The sequence below is a fragment of the Cervus elaphus genome, chromosome 22 (assembly GCF_910594005.1).
Source record: "Cervus elaphus chromosome 22, mCerEla1.1, whole genome shotgun sequence".
NCBI lineage: Eukaryota > Metazoa > Chordata > Mammalia > Artiodactyla > Cervidae > Cervus > Cervus elaphus.
Genome location: NC_057836.1, coordinates 5,903,733 through 5,924,325, shown reverse-complemented (window position 1 = coordinate 5,924,325; position 20,593 = coordinate 5,903,733). Strand labels below are relative to the sequence as shown.

The 20,593-nt window shown below is 52.5% G+C and overlaps 1 protein-coding gene across 3 annotated transcripts in view; it reads left to right on the top strand.

Annotated features, from left to right (window-relative positions):
• Positions 1-20,593, top strand: part of MPPED1 (metallophosphoesterase domain containing 1) — a 79,306-nt gene that overhangs the window by 19,358 nt on the left and 39,355 nt on the right. For all 3 annotated transcript variants that reach the window (XM_043882113.1, XM_043882111.1, XM_043882112.1), the window contains exon 3: positions 3,980-4,161. In XM_043882113.1, coding sequence (XP_043738048.1) covers positions 3,980-4,161 — 182 coding nt within the window. The remainder of the gene's footprint in view (positions 1-3,979; positions 4,162-20,593) is intronic.

Genomic DNA, 20,593 nt, shown 5'->3' with positions numbered 1-20,593 from the left:
ACCCTGTTTCCCCAGAAATAGAGATAACGGGGTGGGGGACGGCCTCTGCTTCCCATGCCTATGTGAGTTTTTGGCATCAGTAGTTGCACTTCAAGGGTGTCAGTGGCTCAGGGGAGAGAGAGACTGAGAAGGGGGCCAGGACCTAGGAAACAGGCTGCAGGGGGCATCCATCAGGTTTCCAGTTCTCACAACATCTCCAAGAGAGTGGGTGGTCCCCACCTTACAGAGCCGGATGGGAGGCTGGAAGGGTCCTGGGCACAGTGAGGAGGTTGCTGAGCCCAGACGCCACCCTGGATCTGGGTGCTAGAGGCTGTGTTCTCTATTCTGCATCATCCCTGCCACCAGGGTTCCTGTGGGAAGGTCCCGGGTGAGGCCAGGGGGACATGATGACAGGTTTCAGGTCTCAGAGAAAGAGAGAGAAAGAGCCACAGCCTTGCTTGGGGCCATCTCAGCAGGTAGACGCTTTGCGGGAGTCGGGTTTGGCCCCTCCCAAACCTGGAACATTTATTTCCATACTTTCTCTCTGGTCTCCCGAAGAACATGGCTGGGAAATAACCATTTTCCTCTGTTTTATGGGGTTAAATGCCCCAATTCCTGTTCTGAAGACCCAGGTTCAAATTCTACTCTTTAACTTAGGAGCACGGGTCCTGGGTGTGGGACTAACTTTCCCAGGCCTCAATTACTTGCTCCATAGAGCTGCTACCACTCCAGGGTTAGCCAGATTGCAAATTGTCTTAAGGTAGAGGAGAGTTTCCTGGCTCACGTCCAGGTTTGGATCCAGCTTCAGGCACAGCTGGATCACTGTCCACTTATGTTGTCGCGCCCGCCCATCCTTCGTGCGTTCTGACTCTCAGTATCCTCATTCTTGTTCTTTTCCTGCCTTCAAAACACAGGTGGGGTTTCTAGGAGCTGCCCAAGGTGGTCTGGATGGGTGTCCTGTCCTGTACCTCGCAGGTGTTTGGTGTTTAGTAGGCACTCATGAAGCATTTGTCTATAGATTGACTGAATGAAATGAAGTACAGCCTGGAAATAGCCCAGTTCGGTGTGAGTTCTGGAACCAAAAACTGGCTTCAAATCCCAGCGCCACCAGCTTCTGTAGCTGAGATCCTGGGCAAGTCAACCTTTTCTTTTTTTATCTTTTTTAAATTTGTTTTTGATGTGGACCATTTTTAAAGGCTTTATTGAATTTGTTAGAATACTGCTTCTGTTTTATGTTTTCCTTTCTTGGCCACAAGGCCTGTGGCATCTTAACTCCCTGACCAGTGATCAAACCCACACCCCGCGCATGGGGAGGTGTAGTCTTAACCACTGGACCGCCAGGGAAGTCCCTAGCCAGCCTTTTTTGATCCTCAGTTTCCTCATCTGTAAAATGGGCACAGGCATAGTGCCCTGCTCATATGGTCCCTGTGAGGGTGAAGAGAGCAGGTGCGTGTACAGTGCTTTGCACACAGTGAGCTCTCAACCCATGGGAACCATCAATATCATTACTGTTGTTATTATTTCAAGGTTGAGCATTTGTTACAATCCAAATAGCTGGAGGACAGTGCGGGGAAATAAAAGTCTGTTTTTGTTTTTGTTTTTTTTTTCCTCTGGGGATTATTAGGTTTGCATCCTCATGGAGCTCAGAAGCCTCAGGGCGAAGAGAAACAAGAGCAGAGTTAATTAAAGAGCCCAGGCTCCAGTAGCAGGCCCAGCCCGACTAGCGCCCATGAAATTTGTGTGCTCCTGGCTGGTAGACGGCAGGAGCGTCGGCTGGCTCAGGGCTCCTCCACGGAGGGACACACAGGACGAGAGATCGCTGGGGCCCGAGGTGGCTCTGGGGATGGCATGTCACTTCTTGTGTTCCCCTTTTTTGTGTCTTTGACTTGGTCTCAGCCTCCTTGTGGCATCTTTACAACCTCGGTGTATGTGAGGCCAATGAATGAATGGATGAGTTTGATTGACTCACTCATGTTAATTACTGTGCCAGGCCAATAGCTCAGTAGTGACTGACTGCCTTGCTCCAATATCAGCTGTGTTAGGGGCGGACAGGTGGATTCCCAGGCCTCTTACCTGCAAGACTTGTCTGTCATATGGTGGGGGAGCGGGGTGGGGAGCGACCCAGAGGACAGAGGAGTGGCAGGAATTCCTGGGAGGGAGATTTGTGTTTCTAGACCAATTGAGGCATCACCTCCTCCTGGCAAGTTCAGGGGGCCCCAGGCCAGACTGGGGCCTTCTCTGGCCCCCAAGGCCCTCTGCTGCCCCATCGGACCTTGTGGCTTTATTGTTACTACCTGGCCGCGTCTTGTCTCCACCATCAGTCTGGGACCTGGCCTGGTTCATTCAGTTCTCCAGCTCTTAGCCCAGAACTGGTACCCAGTAGGCGTTCAGGATGTGTTTTGTTGAATGAATGAGGGACGGAAGGAATGAAAGAATGGGAGAGGGAAGAGAAAGGACTCCGAGAACCCTCCTGTTGGACATCATCAGACTCAGAAATTCTTCCTTTTCCCCGATCAGACCTAACTCTGACCCACTGGGGGTCCTTGCTTGACCTAACCACCCCCAGAAAACGGCCCTGGGAGTCTCTCCCCCGGAGGCCCGGTGACGGGGAGAGGCTGGCGCGGGGCTGCGGCTGCCGCTGGGTGGATGGAGCTTGCTCGTGCTCCCTGCACATTAGCATGCTGAACCCACGTCTCTCGTAAGGTGTTAATTAAATTTCTTCGAAGTATATTGTCTGAAAAAAAAAAAAAAGGATAATTAGAAAGATGTCTTTAAAAGTATTTATGTAACTGATATGGTACCGCTTTTGGTTTGCTGCATAATTAGATTTAAACACAACTCGAGCGGCATACTCATTTGGAGAGAGCAGCTCGTTGAAATGTCATTGCGTTGTTTTTCAGCGTTTTGAGCCTGGCAGAACCAGTCAGCTGAGGAGGCAAGAGCCGGGGTTCTCTGGGAGAGCGCTGAGCTGGGAGTAGGGAGCTGGGGTCGTCTCCCACGGTCCTCATTTATTCCCAGGTCACCTGCTCAGTATCCTCACCTGCAAGACAAGAGGGCTTCTAGGGCCTCCCGGGGACTGAGAACTTACAGTTACACAGCTACGGCTTTGTAATTTTCTGAGTGTCATTGCCTAGTGAGGGACAGAGCTCCATTACACAGACGAGAAAACCAAGGCCAGGCATTTTCCTGTTATATGTTAGTGACAATCAGCAGATCTGGGTCTTCTAAATCCAGAGCTGTTTTCCTGCAGGACCCTGGAAAGCCCTCGTTCTCAGCATGTTCAGACCAGCTCATAGGTTTGGAAAATTGCTGTCTGCTTTCACGCCTTTATCTTACAAGTTCCCACGAAATCCCACCCTGCACACGTGGCTTGGCCTGGATGCTCTCTCTGCACAGCCCTGCAGAGTCGGTTCTTCCAACTGGATGAGGACCTCAGTCCATGAGTCCTCCATGGGGCCGACAGCAACCCTCCAGGGGGGTGAAACCTGGATTTTCGGGGGTGAAAAAAATCTTACTCTTATTATAAAGTGCAGATACACACATAGTAAATGAACAGATATACAGTGTATCTGTGGTGTTAAATTTTCACAAGAGAGGGGTGAGTAGAAAAAGCATCTTATGTAGGTCCCTTAGGGGCTGACGGTGAAAAAAATATTGGTTGAGAGGCGCTGCTTGTCAAATAGCAGGTCAGTTGTGGTCATCACACAGGTGCACAGAGGTCCACATGCCGGGCTGTACCTGTCAGCTCTTCCCACTCATCACCTCCTTTATCTAACCCTCACACAAACCCCCCCAGGGGTTCCTGTGTTATGGAGGGGAAACTGAGGCTCAGGGGGAAATCTTTTGCCTGATTGGTGAGCGGAGGGTCAGGGTTTGGATGCGGGGGGATGCGATCTGGACCACAGGTGACCTGATCTGCCTGTGGTCTGAGCTGATGGGACGTGCACTGTAGGCTCCCAGCACCATGGCCCCTGGATCCCACAGTCCCCTCTCTCCCCAGGGTGGACCCAGTGCCTCATGACGCCCCCAAGCCGCCCGGCTACACCCGCTTTGTCTGCGTGTCAGACACCCACTCGAGGACAGACCCCATCCAGATGCCCTACGGTGACGTGCTGATCCACGCCGGGGACTTCACCGAGCTGGGGCTCCCGAGTGAGGTGAAGAAATTCAACGAGTGGCTGGGTAGGTGCCAGAAGGGGTGGCGCCTGGGAGCGGCCAGACTCGGGGTGGCCCCCTGCCCCCTGCCTTTCCTCCCTGCTCTGCCTGGCCCCTCCCTGGCCTTTATCACCTGTCCACCTCCCCCAGGAAGCCCCCTGACCTCCGGGACCAGGCCTCACCCCTCTGACTATCTCATCACACCTGAGAGGTCTCCCGCCCCAGCACATGTCTCTGCTGTGACTTTCTATTTGTTTGTGGGATATTTTTTTGGCCTGGGAGACTCCCTTCCAAAGGCAAACCCAGGTTTGTTTTTGTCCAGTTGCGTGTCCAGCCCCCAGTACCTTGGTCCAGGTAAGTACCCAATAAATAACTGATGAATGAATGAATGAATGAATTGGTGAGTCAGTGACCGAGTGGGTGAACAAATGAATGACTCTCTGGGAACAGTGATGCCAAGGCAGGCGCTCAGCTGGTTGGACCGGCTCAGACACCCGCCACCCTTGACTGCTGGCCCAGTGAGGGGACCCCCCCCAGGTCTCCACGGCCCCAGCAGGAGCCCAGGGCCCCAGTGTGGGCTCTGTCGTGGGCAGCTGTTGGTACGGACAGCAGAGCGCATGCCGTCCCACGCCGTCCCATGCCGTGGGAGATGGTGGGCTGTGATTCACAAGCAGCACCCCCAGGGTTTTGTCTCTGATTTTGCTTTCTTCCAAAATAAGAAAGATGTAAATCTGGGGTGCCCCCCTGGGAAAAGCTGCTTGCTCGGAATCCAGAGAAACCTCATGGTGACTCTCTCCGCCACGGCCCCAGTGGGGACCGCTGGACGGCCCCGGTGGGCAGGCCTGCTGTCTCAGAGGCGTGGGGCCGGGGTCGGCCCACCTCCCCTCGCAGCCCCTCGTGGCCGCCAGACGGTCCCCCGCGCCTCCCCAGGGGCGTCCTGCTGTGCAGTTGGCTGGGAGCTCCACGAGCAGAGGGCCAGGAGCGAGGCGGGTAGCTGCAGCGAGAGAGGCCCGGCTTTGCCAGTCGAGACAAATATTTACAAGCAAGGCCTTCCCCTCCTCTTGGCAGGCTTGGAGCTTTCAATATTGATCTTTCAAATGGGAAATTCTAATCGAGGCCCCTGTTTGGGCTGAGCCCTGCGAAGGCTGGGATGGGGTTGGGGGGGGCGCTCCTGCAGGAGGCGAGTCTGCCCCAGCGCATCTCCCCTTGCCCCGCGCTGCCTCCAGGTCCTAGGAAGGGGGCTGTCACGGAGACGGCTTTCTCTTGAATATTTATTTATTGGATTTGGGCTATGTCAGGTCTTGGTTCCTGGGAGGCCTCACTCCTCTTCAGTTATAGCAGGTGGGATCGTAGTTGCGACGTTCGGGCTCCATTGCCCCACGGCACATGGGACCCTCGTTCCCCCGACCAGGAATCTAACCTGTGTCCCCTGCATGGCGAGGCAGATTCTTAACCGCTGGACCACCAGGGCAGTCCCGAGGCTGCTTTCTCAGCCCCCTGCTCTAGGTCTCAAAGAGATGTGAGGCTGAACCGAGCGCCTGCGTTCCCAGCAGAGAACAGGAGTCGCTGGTGGCTGGGCACGTGGTCTGTGCCAGGCCTGTCTGGTAGGCTCCTTACCGCCGCTGCCTGGTTGAACTTGAGGAGCAGCTGTTTGACGTGGGCGCTGTTTGGATCCTTATCTGACCAAAAGCGATGTTGGCCCCCGCCCCCGCCCTGAGGTTCCGAAAAGTGGGGACTGTTTCTGATGTACCCCTGGCCCAGACGTGTTCCTCTCCACGCTGAGTGAGTAATGAAGCCAGCAGGTGCATGTACCGTGGGGGTCGGGGGGTGGTGGCCGGGGGTGGTGGCCGGGGGCTGTGAGCTGTCAGCGCAGGTGCTGAGGGTGGCCTCCCCCTGGACGGGAGGTTTCAGGGACAAGCTGTCGCTGGGCTGGGTTTGGCCTGAGAATCAGGGAGTTTGTGCGGGGAAAGGGGTAACTGAGGCCAGAGCCTTCGGGGGAGGCGTGAGAGGTGGTATTATGTGTCTGGGTTGGAGGGAGGGGGTCTGGGGGAACGTGAGGGCAGTGAGCCTGAAAAGGGGTGTGGGGCCTCCCAGAGACTCTGAAGCCGAATGGAAGCCAGGGGCCTGGTAGGCCCGCCTGGTGAGATGGCCATTTTAGAAAAATCTCTCTACCTGCCTCTTAGTAGAAGTCAGAACTAGGTGCCGTGGGAACAAAGGGGGAGGCTTTCTTGGTAATTTGCACTTGGCAATGGATTGATTTATTCGCCTGGATTGTGCCGGGTGGGAAGGGTGAACTTGCAGAAGGGTCTTCCTTTTACAAAAGGGGCCTCTCCCCTTGGCAGCCTTGAAGTGTTTGCAGATGTCAGTGCTTGTCACTCAAGTGGGCTGGGCGGGGCTTGAGACTGAAGAGTGACTGAACGGGGCCGGGGGAGGGGGGATTTGCATGTGAGCATCAATAGGGAAGGTTTAGAGCGGTCCCACTGCAGCTGGCTTCTTGGGAACGTGCCGGCTGCGCAGAGGGACTCACCTCTGTGGGCTGGCGGTTCAGGTGCCCGGGGATGTGGTTGGTGATCATGGTGGAGAGACAGACTCAGGTGTGGTTTTATAAAGAGCTCATGTTTGTCGACTGTTGACATGTGCTGGGTGCCCTTTATGTATATTTTAAAATCATTTGATTCTCTTGATCAGGGGATGAGGCAGGAGCTATTGTCATCCCCATTTAACAGAGGAGAAACCGAGCCCCAGAGGAGTGAAGTAATTTGCCCGAGGTCACACAGTCAGCAAGTGGAAGATCTGGGATTCAAACCTAGGCATTTGGACTCTGGAGGCGAGCTTTCATCCTCTCCTCTACATCACCTCTCTTGTTTTTATGGTGAAATTTCTCTGTTTTGTAGGAAAGATGTGGACTGTGTCTTTGGGGGCCAGATGTCCAGGGTCAGCTTCCTCCTAGGTGACTGCAGCAGTCACGTGACCTCTCTGAGCCTCCCTGACCTCATTTTACATGGGGAAGAGGTCAGGCTTCCCTTACCCTGTCTGCCTCTTTGGAGGTGGGTTGTTTTAAGGCTCTGTTGGGCTGGAGGAAATGCTCAAGAGTTATAATCTGTAAAAGGCTGTGCAGATGGTATTACTGCCCCCAGAAGGTGGCGTTGGCCATATCAGGGCTCCCCTTGGGATAGAGGTAAGGGTCATGGGTTGGTCCCGTGGGGGGCTGGGGGATTTGACCCAAGCCTGCATGTTGAATTGCAAGGAGAAGCGGTAGATGGTTTGAGGGTCAAAGTATGTTGACCTACAGTCTCATCTATGCAGGCAGTTCTTACACACACACACACACACACACACACACACACGCGTGCAGGAAGGACTGCAGGGGTTATTCATCCCTCTGTTCAGTGCATCTCTCTGAGAACACGGGGTGAGTGTGCAGTGCGTGATGGTAGGAGTGAGGACAGGCCGCTGTATCTGATGATGGGGATACCGCCGATGGGTGGACCCACTGGAAGCAGTAAGAGGACCATTCTCGTGATGAGGTCTGCGGAGCGCTGGCCAAGGGGTGATGGTGATGGAGAGCTCCTTGAAGCAGCCATGGGAGGCCTCCCTGAAGAGGTGGCCTTGGGTGATGCGTGAAGGTGAGAGAGAGCCATGCAGGAGGAACGTTCTAGGCAGGGGCACAGAGGCTGCAGAGGCCCCAAGGACAGGCAGCGGGGAAGGTTTCCCTGGGCTATGCCCCGTGGGCCAGCGGCAGGAGTTTGGGGTTGATTCTAAGTGCGCTGGGCTTTGTGGTTCTCTGTTTCTTTTATCCCTCTGATTTTCTGTAGGGAGCATGTATTGCTCTCGTAGCTTTAACTGAAGACAACAGTAAAATATCATTGCTTTTAAAGAAACATTGGCATCTCTGGTGTCTGGTGCGTGGCGTATCCCAGGATGGGGGTGGGGACGGTGCTGGGTTCAGGTCAGTCCTGGCATCATCCAGCTCTTCAGGAGGTCACCTGGAGTCCCTTCCCTGGCCACCAGGGCCCTGCCGGGCTCTCAGACCCACGGGCCCACCCCTTCTTACTCCTGAGTGAGAAAGCTGCTAATCTGAAATTCATAACCAGCTTCTTCCCTGTTCATTGATCTCATGAAGAACACCTACAATCATATTGTAGGGGCCACCTCCAGACAGACAGGAGGAGATTGAAGAAATTAATGAAGACCCTCTTTGTAAGAGAAGATTAGGTGCCTAACCGGGGAGACGTGTGGCTACCCTCATGCGTCTCTAATCTGCTGTCGGGTGGGTTGCTCTCGGCCTGGCTGTGAGGGTGTCCATGTTTTGGCCACTTGCAGGCTTCTGTCTGGGTCTGTGTTCTTTAGGGGGCACTAGGTTGGGGGTGATAGGGCCCCCTGACAGGTCCCTTTTCCCATGGGCCATTAATATCCCCAATACATTCATGAAATAGAACCGCCAGATGGATTTGTAAATGTCCCAGTAAGCAGCTAAAAAATTGCTAAGGACGGGCTTTCCAGCTGTAAAGAATGAAAAGAAGAGCACAATTGGCTGAAAATGGAAGAGAATGTGCTGGAAACTCCTTGCTCATCTGCAGTAACGGCGCGATGACGGATGGGCAGCCTGGAGCCCGCAGACCGATCGGCCCGGTAATTCCTGTCTGTGCAGGGAGGTGGGATCGCAGGGAGGATAAGAGCTCCCATCGGGCAGTCAGGCAGGCCTGTCTTCACGCCTCCTTCAGCTTCTTATCTGCTGTGTGACCTTCACTTAGTCACTCAACCTCTCTGTGCCTCATTTGTAAAATGGGAAGACTTATTTACCTACCCCATAGGGTTGGGGAGGAGTGACAAGTCATGAACTTAGTACACTGCGGACTCAGGGAGAAGCCCTCGAGGAGTGGTGGCTGTTGTTATAAAAAGCCTGCCTCTCCCTGATCCGAGACCCCACAGACACACCTGCCAATCAACCAGCCTCAATGTCGGCTGAGCCGTTTTCTTCTGGCCACACTGGTTGACTCCAGTTTCCCACCCTGGACCTTGGCTCATTCTCATCTTCTGGCTGTTTCTCGTCCACCCGGCAGAGTCCGACCCACCCCGGCTTGAATGGAGCTCTCGTGACACTCCACCCCCCACGGCCCCCACCCGCCCTGCTGGGCGGCATCGGACCCTGACCCTCGTGTCCCAGGGCTCCTGTTCAGGCCTTGGTGGGGGCCCTCGGAGGGAAGCCCCCGTGTCTTCACGCCTCCCGTCTGCCCCACCTAGACCTTCCGTCCCGGGGGGCAGGACGAGCCTCACCCCCAGTGCTGACCGGGGCTCAGGCCGGGGAAGCCCTGGACAGAGGCGTGGACCCAGGGTGGGTGTGCTGTGAGCTGGTCCCTGCATCCTGGCAGGCTGGTTGCTATGGGGGGCGGGGAGCTGCCGTAAGAGGGGCTTCCAGGAGGGCAGGGCCACGACACCGGAGAGTGAGCCGTGGCTGTCACAACATGCGACTCGGGGAGGGTCTTCGAAGGGGCAGAGGCCGAGCGGGGGCTCTCCAGAATGAGGCTGGGAGCTGAGGCTAGCGGGTGCTGGGGATCCGGCCTGGGGGGGCCAGGTATTCCAGGGAGGCGTGTGGGCTCCCCTCTGGAAACCAGGGGTGCTGAGCAGAGGCTGAGCTCCCGTGAACACCCATGCCCAGGATGACCCCGAGGCCTGGACACCACTCAGGTCTGCCCCAAGGCAAGAACACCAGGCCGTTTCTGCCTCCGGCTAGGAGTGACAGCCATGCCCTCGAGAACCGTCAGTGCCCGAGCGGGGATTCGCGAGATGCTGGAAGGCCCGCTCTCTGTGACTGGCAGGTGCCAGGTTGGCCTCCCCACCCCCTGCCAGGAGAAGCCTGCAGCCTCCACAGCCCCTCCCCTCCCCTGGAACCCCCAGTCTCAGACCCCGGCACTGGCCTGGGAGTGGCTGCCCGGAGGAGTGACCGCTCACCCCTCCTCTCCAGCTTGCTGCCCGCCTTGGGACAGCTCCGGCCTCTCTGTCTGGCACCCCCTTCTCCATCCCCTCCTTTCGCTCCTGGTTCTCCTTCTCGCTGACGGTGGCTCCTCTCAGGACCAGCCCTGAGCTTCTCAACTGCTTTCTTTCCAGACGATAATGAGGCCTCCCCACTCTGCTGCCCCGAGCTTGCTCCCACCCAGACTCACAGATGCCTCCCACTCAGCCCTGACCAGATCTGTCTTTGAGAGCCAGCTGGTATATTATTCGGTCGTCTCAGAAGATGCCTCCTCCTGGCTGTCCACCAGGATTTTAGACTCGTTCTGTCTCAAGCTGAACTCCCAAACTGTAGACCCACACCCAGAGGGTGTGTAGTAAGGCACAGGCCTCCACTGAGACCCTCTCAACCCCAGCTCCCTTCCCTCTGAAGCTATCAGGGCCTCCCATTGTTATTTGGGCCCTGCTGTTGTCTGTCCTGCCCACGTCCTCGTCACTCACTTCTGCCACCCGCTGAGCTGCTTTGGGCTCCCGAGTGGGCCGTCCTGCCAGCCCGCCCATTCTCCCGCAGGACCTGTGAGCCCTTTGAGGGTCGGGACTGTGCTGGGTCAAGTGCAGGGCCTCAGAGTCCACCCTGGCCCTGAGGGGTGCTGACCGGCATCTGCTGAAAGGTCTGTAGAGCACCCAAGTGTCTCTACCCTTGGCAGCATTGGGCGGGGAGGAAGATGAGGGCCTGGAAATGGAGTGTTTAGAAGTTATAATTAACTTTTTACTGGCGCCCTAGCATAAAACGATGTATGAGACAATATAAAAGGGGTCCAAGGATCTAGTTAAATAAAGCTAGGTCTTTTGCAAGTAAACCCTTAATTAAAATCTGTGAGGGAGGAAGAGAGAGGAGGGGAAGCAGAGAAACCGTTCCGAGGTGGGTTTCTTCGGTGTTTGCCTCATCTGCCGCTGCAGGGAGGCCTCAGGGCTGCGGGCAGGGGCCGGGGGTGGTTGGGGAAGAAAGGGCTCCACACCATCTTTCTGCCTCTGTGCCATCAGACTCGGGAGCCCCTGACGGGAGCTGCGGGTGGACCCAAGGGGCTTTGGCAAGGAGTGGGGGGCCTCGGGGTCCCCGTGCAGGAGCGGGAGATGGCTCCTGGGTGCAGAACTGGTCTTTGCGGGAACAACGATTTCAGATGTGGCTGGAAGTTGACGACCTCCCTACCCACTGCCCACTTTCAGTCCTTCTCTTCTCCCCCCACCCCCAACACTCCCCTTCCGACGGTCCGGGATGAGGCCAAGGCCAAGGCCAAGTTAACGCTCCCCACTCCCCGCAGCTCTGTCCCCAGCAGCTTATGCAAGTCATTGCTTTTGTCTTATTCCTGTGAAAATTATTTTTTGTTTTTCACGTCCATCCTTCTCGCCTCCCCACAAAGGGGTGCAAAGGCTCCCTTCTTCCCAGAGCCTCGGACCTGGGTGTTCACATCTGTCTCTTTGTGCCCAGTACCCGCCCCGGGCTGTGGACCGTCCCCACAGTGGACATCAGAGCATCAGGCCCAAGAGACAGGACCTGGGTGACCCTGGCCGGTGTGTGCACACCCCATGAATGGGGCTGAAAATCTTCTGGGTTTCTTGGGCGGAGCCATCCTGCTGTCCTGCGCCATATGGCCAGGGTGGTGGGGGTGTGGTAGGTTTTTTGGGACTGGCCGCGGTCCCAGGGCTCAGCGGGCCGGCATGTCTGGTTGGACAGGCCTCGTGTGGACCGAGGTCAGGGCTCACAGCCTGTCCAGTAGGGCTGGGAGCCCCTCTCTGACACTGCCTTTGACCTCGCTTTTCCTGCTGAGTGCTCACGTCCACATCCACAAAATGTGACGTTTGGACCATGTGTTGACTAAGGCCCCTCCCTGGGCTCCAGTTCGGCTCTTCTCTTGGACCACACTCCTCCTGGCCTCTGAGCCCTGCTGTGGGTGAGCTGAGTGTCCGTCTCTCTCACAGGAGAACAGGGGAGGGGTCCACATGAGTCCCAGTCATCCCAGGTCTTGGCCGGTGTGGGGGGCGCTGTGTTCACTGTCTTATCTTGAAGATTTAGTGATGACCAATGCAGCTACTTCCAGAGGGTCCAGGGACCCATGTAGGGTCTGATGATGGAATAAACAGGCAAGGTCACTTAAGTGATTGGATCAATGAATCAGACGATCAGGGGGAGGTGATAGTGATCAAGGTGGAAGGTTTTTTGACTTTTTATATAGATGGTTTCTGTTCAGTTCAGTCACTCGGTCGTGTCCGACTCTTTGCGATCCCATGGACTGCAGCACTCCAGGCCTCCCTGTCCATCACCAACTCCCAGAGTAGATGGTTTAGGATGGCCTAAAAGAAGACCCATGAGCAGAGAAGGACCTAGCCGTGAATTGCCTGGTTTGCAGCCCAAGGTCTGCAGGGCTGAGCCCAGAGATGGTAGAGGCCAGGGAGGAAGGCCCAGGTCTGCTGATGAGGAGGGCGAAGATGTGAATTTTATCCTGAGTGTTAAAGAGGCCACTGGGGCTTAGAGTCTCTTGGACAGCCAGGAGATCCAACCAGTCCATCCTAAAGGAAATCAGTCCTGAATATTCACTGGAAGGACTGATGCCGAAACTGAAACTCCAATACTTTGGCCACCTGATGCAAAGAACTGACTCATTGGAAAAGACCCTGATGCTGGGAAAGACTGAAGGCAGGTGGAGAAGGGGACGACAGAGGATGAGATGGCTGGCTGGCATCACTGACTCAACGGACATGAGTTTGAGTAAGCTCCGGGAGTTGATGATGGACAGGGAGGCCTGGCGTGCTGCAGTCCATGGGGTTGCAAAGAGTCGGACACGACTGAGTGACTGAACTGAACTGAATGGTGTGACTCGGTGTTTTGGCAACTCCTTTGGCTTCCGGGTGGTGCATGGTCACAGCAGGTGGAGGAGGACGCTGGGGCCCCAGGAGAGGCAGGGGGACCTGGGAGTGGACCTGGAGCTGGCCCAAGGGACAGAGAGTGGGGCGGGGGTTCGGCTACAGCGTGGAGATGAGCTCAACAGGAGAGGTTGCTGGGAGAGACGGGCTGAAGGGCTGGGGGATGGTTAACAGGTGTCCATGGAACCCGGCAGGCCTGGCACAAGGTGGGCTGGCCTTCGTCACCAAGTGGGCGCCCCTGGTGGCTCAGATGGTTAACGAATCCACCTGCAATGCGGGAGACTGGGGTTTGATCCCTGGGTCGGGAAGATCCCCCTGGAGAAGGAAATGGCAACCCACTCCAGTGCTCTTGCATGGCAAATCCCATGAACTGAGGAGCCTGGTGGGCTACAGTCCTCAGGGTTACAAGGGTCAGACACGACTGAGCAACCAAGTGCACACATACACATGACTCCAGTTTTTAGAGAGCTCGTAATAATCATCCGTGGATGTGCACACTAGACTTAAAGCGGATTCTGGCTCATTTGCTTGTTCGTTTGGATAAAAAGGCCTGATCCAGATGTTCTCCAGACACAGGAGGTTGCTATTCCTGCAAAGATTAGAGATTGAATATTTAAAAGAAAAAAAATTTTTTTGACTCTTCGCCTCACATCATCTCTGCTGTCTCTGCTTGGGAGTGGGTTGGTGTCAAGGGATTTTGGTCATGTGTAAGTGCAGTGGCCAGCATGACTGATAAACAAGAGGGAGACTGATGCTCAGATCAAAAATAGGAGGGCGAGGAGAGCAGAGGTTTGGTATTCATTCAAAAAATTAACTTTCTCTATTCTTCACCAAAAAAAAAATTTCTCACAAAGCCAAGCTGTGTTTCAGGGCCTAAAAGAGAGAAAATTAACTTCTAATAAAGATGAAAAATCTAGAATTCTAAGTGGTAGTCAAGCGATTTTGGCCAGCTGTAATTACAGTATTTTCATGTTAATGTATAAACCCCTTGAAAGGTGTGCTTAAGTGCTAATTATCTATTTACAACAGAATGGCTTTGGAAATGAAATGAGACCCACTGCAGGGGTGTGTGTGTGTGTGTGTGTGTGTGTATTTCAAACATGTTTTGTGGTTGTTTTTTTTTTAAGACTGTCATCCTAAAAATCTTTGCTTTATATTAATTTTTTAAATGTTTAAATAAGGTACAGATGCATTTCTCTGAAAGGTATGGGCTCTCTGAAAGTTTTTCCTTAGTTTTATTTTTTGTGTTTTTTGTTCATTTGGGTTTTTGGTTGCTTATTTATATCTCGTCTTGTGTGAGAGGATTTGAGATGGTTTATAAAAAACAGTAAGAGTGGTAAAATGGTAGAGTGTTGGTGATAAATTAAGAGCCAGAATTAAGAAAAAGAAATCAGAGCAATTCAGAGGGAGGGCTTAGACTATCAACACCTGGGCTCACATGGGCTCTCTCTTCTGGACCCTGAGCTTCCTGGGGGCCAGGGTGAAAAAAGGTAGATGCATTTGCAAATGGCTGTGATTTTTTTGTGGAAGACATGTGTCAGTCCCTCTGATTGGTCCATCCCCTCTAGCAATGTCTGATGTCCATTTCAGCTGTGAGTCTCTTGAGGATCAGACCTATGTTCTGGTCATTTCTGTGTAGGGAGACCTTGGTAAAGATTTTTGATTTGAATAATGTGAATAGAAAAAATAATGAATATTTATTTAGTCTTTTCCAGTACATAAAACATTTCTGTCATTCATTTTGTGCTTTCTGTCTCCTTCCTCTGCTTATTGTTTGGATTGATTGAAGCTTCTTTTTTTCCCCTCTACTGGTTTGGAAATTCTCCATTCTTTTTTGATTTGTTTAGCAGAAACTCGTAATATTTTAATATGCATATCCAACTTAGTCTAAAATTAATCAACACTTCCACTCTTCCCTGAAGGTCCCTGGAATGTACCCACCACACCCCCTCTTAACACTGTCTTATGTATCTTTGTTGTCTGGAGTTTGCCATCTTACTTTTTTAACACCACCTCACAGCAGTCACCGTCATTACTGTGTTTTCCCATTTGCACCTGATTCTCTGCTCAACGGACGTTTGCCGAGCCCTTTTGTTGTGTGTGGGGTACAATTCTGGGCACTGAAGATGCAGCAGTGAACATGCAGAAGACAGGCGTGGGCAAACAGCTGTAACATGCTGGGGGGTCAGGGGTAAGGGGACAGGGTGTGACGTCACCTCCTGATGAGGTGGCACCAGAGACCAGAATGGAGGGAGCCGGCCGCGGCCACATCAGGGAGGGCATTCTGACGTGGAGGGCAGCAGCTCTGAGTCGGAGAGTTGGGACCTTCGAGGACTGGCAAGGAGGCAGGGGGCCTGGGGTGCTCCTGGAGGGCCTGAGGGCCAGGGGGGCCATGGGGGCTGGGTGGGGACCGAGTAGGCAGGTGGGGCTGCTTCATGGAGGAGGGAGACCTTGGCATTTGGGTAGTGTTTGGACAAGTGGAGGGCGGGGTGCAGGCCTTCCACCTCAAAGGGGCAGGCTGTCCAAGAGTCCAAGGCTGGAGCTCCTACTTGCTGTTAGGTTGCACCCCTTTGTTCATTCAGCGTACATTTACTGAGCACCTCCCCTAGTCTAGGGCATCTGTTAGATGCCCAGGATATGGTGGGTAGCAAAACAGCCAAGACTCCCATGCCACAGGAACATACACAAGAAAATGCCATGATGTCAAGGAGGCATGACCAGGTGAGACACTCAGCTGCCTCCCAGGTGTGTGAGATGGAGAGCTGGTGATTCACCCGCCCTGCATCTGGGGGTCCGCGTCCATCCAGAGGAGGATGGCGAGGCCTTCCTCCCAGACTGGTGATTGTGCCGATGAGAGACGAAGGGTTAAAAACAACTTGTGCTCTGAGGTTTTGCTGGGTTTTCTGTTGTGAACCTTCTTCTTTGCCCTGAAGTGCATTTTTGCTCATCAGCGCCGGTTGTGGGCTGTGGAACCATTGGAGGAAATCATTGGTTGGAAGAGAAATAGCTGGTTGGCCATTCGAGAGTTAGGGGAAGCAAGATTCTCTTGCTAGTATGCTTTTTTTTTTTTTTCTACAAACATGGAGAGATGTGTTTGGATATGAAATCAGTCTGTGGGTTTTTTAAAATGTCATTTTCATGTTGGACTTCATTCCAAAACAGGAATAGTCAACAAGCCAGAAAATCCTGCCCAGCACAGAATTGAAATATTCCATCCCCCTGTGCACACACTTCTGAAATGTCTGAGAGGTTCCATTTTTCTGTCTATACCACCTTCCTCTGCCTGCCCCCTGCACCTGGACTCAGCCCAGCCTTTGTCAGAGGTCCGGTGACTAGTTTGGTTTGGAGGTTGTGACCACCACTTAGAGAGGCTGTGGGAACTGCCCTGTCCTGGTATCCTTGCCATGGCTTACAGAGCTTGCCCCTTCTCGTGGAGCGTCCCCCAGCCCCCACCCTGGTCTCTCCCAGGCAGCCCTGCTCCGACGCCAGGTGCTTGAGAATTCCCTGGAGAGGTGGCGGGAAATCTGGTTAAGATGCAGGTCTCAGTCTGGTGGTCCTGAGATGGGCTGGAGATCCTGCATTTCTAGCCTCCATATGTTTGTGTTTTTGTAGGTTTTTTTTTTTTTTTTTCCTTTAGCTGATATCTAGTCTTTAGCATTGTGGTCAGAAAAGATGCTTGAAATGATTTCAATTTTTAAAAATTTAGCAAGGCTTGATTTGTGACCCAAGATGTGATCTATCCCGGGGAAAGTTCCATGTGCCCCTGAGAAAAAAGTCATCTCTGCTGGTTTTGGATGAAACGCCCTGTAGGTATCAATTGGAGATTCTGAATTTCTAGCCAGCTCCCAGCCGGTGAGTAGCCAGAGCCTGAGCTGTCCAGTGCTCCAGCCACCTGTCTCTTGGGGATATTGAGCACTTGAACGGTGGCTAGTGTGACTGAGAAACTGACTCTTGTGTTTCATTTCATTGCAATTAATTTAAATTAAATAGCCACAGGGGGTTAATGGCTACTGTAGGGACAAGACAACCCCTTGAAGAGTCTGCTGTTACTGTCTCTATGGATGAAAGAACTGAGCTCAGAGAGGCAGAGAGCTTGCCCGAGATTGTATAGTGGATAAAATTGGAATCAAGATTTCTGACCCAAGGCCTAGGCTCTTTTAAAACTTTAAAATTCTTTTCTTAATACCTGGTGGCTCAAACAGTAAAGAATCTGCCTGCAATGCAAGAGACCCAGGTTCGATCCCTGGGTCAGGAAGATCCCCTGGAGAAGGGAATGGCTACTCACTCCACTATTCTTGCCTGGAAATTTCCATGGACAGAAGAGTCTGGGGGGCTACAGTCCATGGGGTCTCAAAGAGTCGGACTGAATGACTACCACTTTCACTTTCAAGGTGACCTTGTATATTCAGAAAATCCATGCCCTTTCTATTAGCAGATTCCTCCTATCCAAGTCTGTTTTAGAATTTGTGGTTAGAAGTAACACTTTATAGCATCAGAACCAATTCACAAAGTCATATTTAAGTTGCTGGCAGGACACATGAAGGTTCGACACTCTATGTTTCATATGTGAAAGCCACATTTTGCTACAAAGCATTGTATACAGGTTACATGAGGGCTGAGCAATGATTTTTTTCTGGCCAGCACTTTACAATTTAAAGGTGCATTCATGTTGTTTGCTTGCTTCTCCCTTGAAACAAACAGCCTGGGTCCTGAGTAATGTCATCCCCACTTTACAGATGAGAAGCTGGAGACCTGTTGTAGGAATGTAGTTTCCTGGGGGTCACCCAGGTCCTGGATGTCAGGGGTCACCTTCCCAGAGAGCCCTTCTGGATGGCCCTACATGAGCCACCCCCCACCATCCCAATGTGCCCTGTCCCTCTCACCTGGCTTTATTTCTTCCCATATCTGTTATCCCCACCTGACCTAGTACCTAATTCTTTGTTCCTTTATTGCTAATTCCCAGGAAGGTTCACTCCTCAAAGGCAGGGATTGTGCTGTCTGTCTCAGTCATGTTGCATCTTCAGCACCACGGACAGCACCAGCCTCCCAGTAGGCACTAAATATTGTTACTTATTATTTATAAATTAAATTATTTATAAATCCAGAAGTGAGAGAAGAGACAGTGGAGAGAATGCAGGCTTTGGAGCGGGCAGGACTGCCTCCCCCACCCTGCTCGGCCATATGCCTGCTGGGGAGTATTGAGAAAGTGATTACTCTCTTGGGCCTCAGCTTATTCTTCTGCAGTGTGGGGCTAACACGCATTTCTTTGTAGGCTGTTGTGGGGATTGAATAAGACACTGCAGGCGGGATCCTGTTTAAGCATGTGCATCTGGAGAGACCCCCTTGAGTGTGGGCTGTGGCCCCATTCTTCCAAGCCACCTGGTTTTCAGCATATTATGTCTTCTTCCTGAGCCTCAGTTTTTTCATCTGTAAAATGGGACTGATACTGGGAGGGCTCTGTGAGGCAGGGACTGATCTGGGCTCAACACAGGGTCTGACCTGAGAGCTACTCACATAATAATAAATGCTGCCACTGTTTTTGTTGTGGCTGTTTTGTGAATGCATCTAAAGTGCCTGGCAAAAAGCAGATACCCAGTTGATGGGAGCTTTTTTTTTGTTTGGTTTTGTTTTAAATGATGGACCAGATTTAAACTCTTACCCATACAATGTTCATTCACATTTTTTTCTCCATTAACAGACAATGTTGTGATAGCTTCAGGTGGACAGTGAAGGGACTCAGCCATGAATATACATGTATCCATTCTCCCCCAAACTCCCCTATGGGAGTTTTAATTACTATTGTTAATATCAGGCAAGGATGCCTTCCTTTTTAAAATATTATTATATATTTATTTATCTGGCTGTGTCAGGTCTTAGCTGTGGAATATGAGATGTAGTTTCCTGACCAGGAATGGAACCTACACCCTCTGCACTGAGAGCATGGAGTCAGTCACTGGACCACCGGGGAAGTTCTCGGCCTTCCTTTTAAAAAGATATCAGATGTTTAAAAGCTAGGATTTAGTTCTATAGAATTTGCTTTAAAGAAAATCAGTTTTTAAAAAGTGTATAAGTTTGTTTTTTTGATTTCTCTTAAGAAGAAGGGATTTCACACCTTTCCAAGTGTGCACGATGCAAATGAAGATCTGAGCGCTCTGGGAAGGCCGTTTGGAGCTAATTCAGGGCTGGTTTGACAGCCGTGACACTGAAGGGGAAGCGTGGAGCTGACAAAGCGGGGCTTTCTCTGGTGGCGTCCCAGCCGCTCCAAATAGTCACTTTCCAGACTAGCGTTTGTCATACTGGTGTTTGAAAGAAGTTTTTTGTTCATTGATCCAACCGGAACCCCTCTCCCTTTAACACTTTGTTGGCTCCCTGCTGTGTCCCGGGTAAAGTCCAGACCTTCCTGGGTAGCTGCGGGCGTCCCCTCCTGCTGTGACCCCATCTGTCCCTTCCCAGACCTGCCCCCTCTCACATTCTCATCTGCCCTGGGTTTTTAAGCAGTTGCCGAATACCTGGCAGGTGGGTTTTTCCCACCTCCGTGTCTTTGCTTGTGGGGTGTAGTCTTCCTGGAGGCCCCTCCCAGCTTCGTCTGCCTGGAGAGCTCCTATTTCTCTGATCCTGCTCTCATTCGCCTTTGAAGCGCCTCCCTCCCTTCTGATGGGGGAAAGGAAAACTCACTGCTGTGTATGGTTCCCTAGGTCTTGGTACCACCCCACTGCATGCACACGTGCGTGATCAGTCGCTTCAGTCACGTCTGATTCGTTGTGACCCTGTGGGCTTAGCCCACCAGGCTCCTCTGTCCATGGGATTCTCCAGGCAAGAATACTGGAGTGGGTTATCATTTCCTTCTCCAGGGGTTCTTCCTGACCCAGGGATTGAACCCAGGTCTCTTACATCTTCTGCATTGGTAGGCAGGTTCTTTACCACGAACGCCACCTGGGAAGACCACCACTCCCATTACAGATCCCAAATTGCTTGCCTGTGTCTTTCCCACACTAGATTACGGGAGAAGGGACTGGGGAGGGGGGAACTGCTCTGTCCCCAGCTCCCAGCACAGAGGGTCCAGCACTTATTACAACCAAGGAGAGTGACTGTGGAATGAAGGAAAGCATACACAAAGGTGGTGAGAGGGTTTTACTCTCCTGTATCTTAATCTTCAAAATGTTTCAGTTTAGTTCAGTTCAGTTTGGTCGCTCACTCATGTCCGACTCTTTCTGACCCCATGAAGTGCAGCACGCCAGACCTCCCTGTCCATCACCAACTCCCGGAGTCCACCCAAACCCATGTCCATTGTGTCGGAGATGCCATCCAACCATCTCATCCTCTGTCATCCCCTTCTCCTCCTGCCCTCAATCTTTCTAGCATCAGGGTCTTTTCCAATGAGTCAGCTCTCTGCATCAGGTGGCCAAAGTATTGGAGTTTCAGCTTCAACATCGCTTTAAAACACTTGGTTTCACTAAGAAGTATTTTAAAAATAGGAATCTTTTGTCTTCATCATTTTCAAATAATTACTTCAGCTCCTACTGCAAAGAAGATTGTTTTGAATCAGTTTTCCCCCTTTAAATGGTTTATCTGTAGGTGTCAGAAG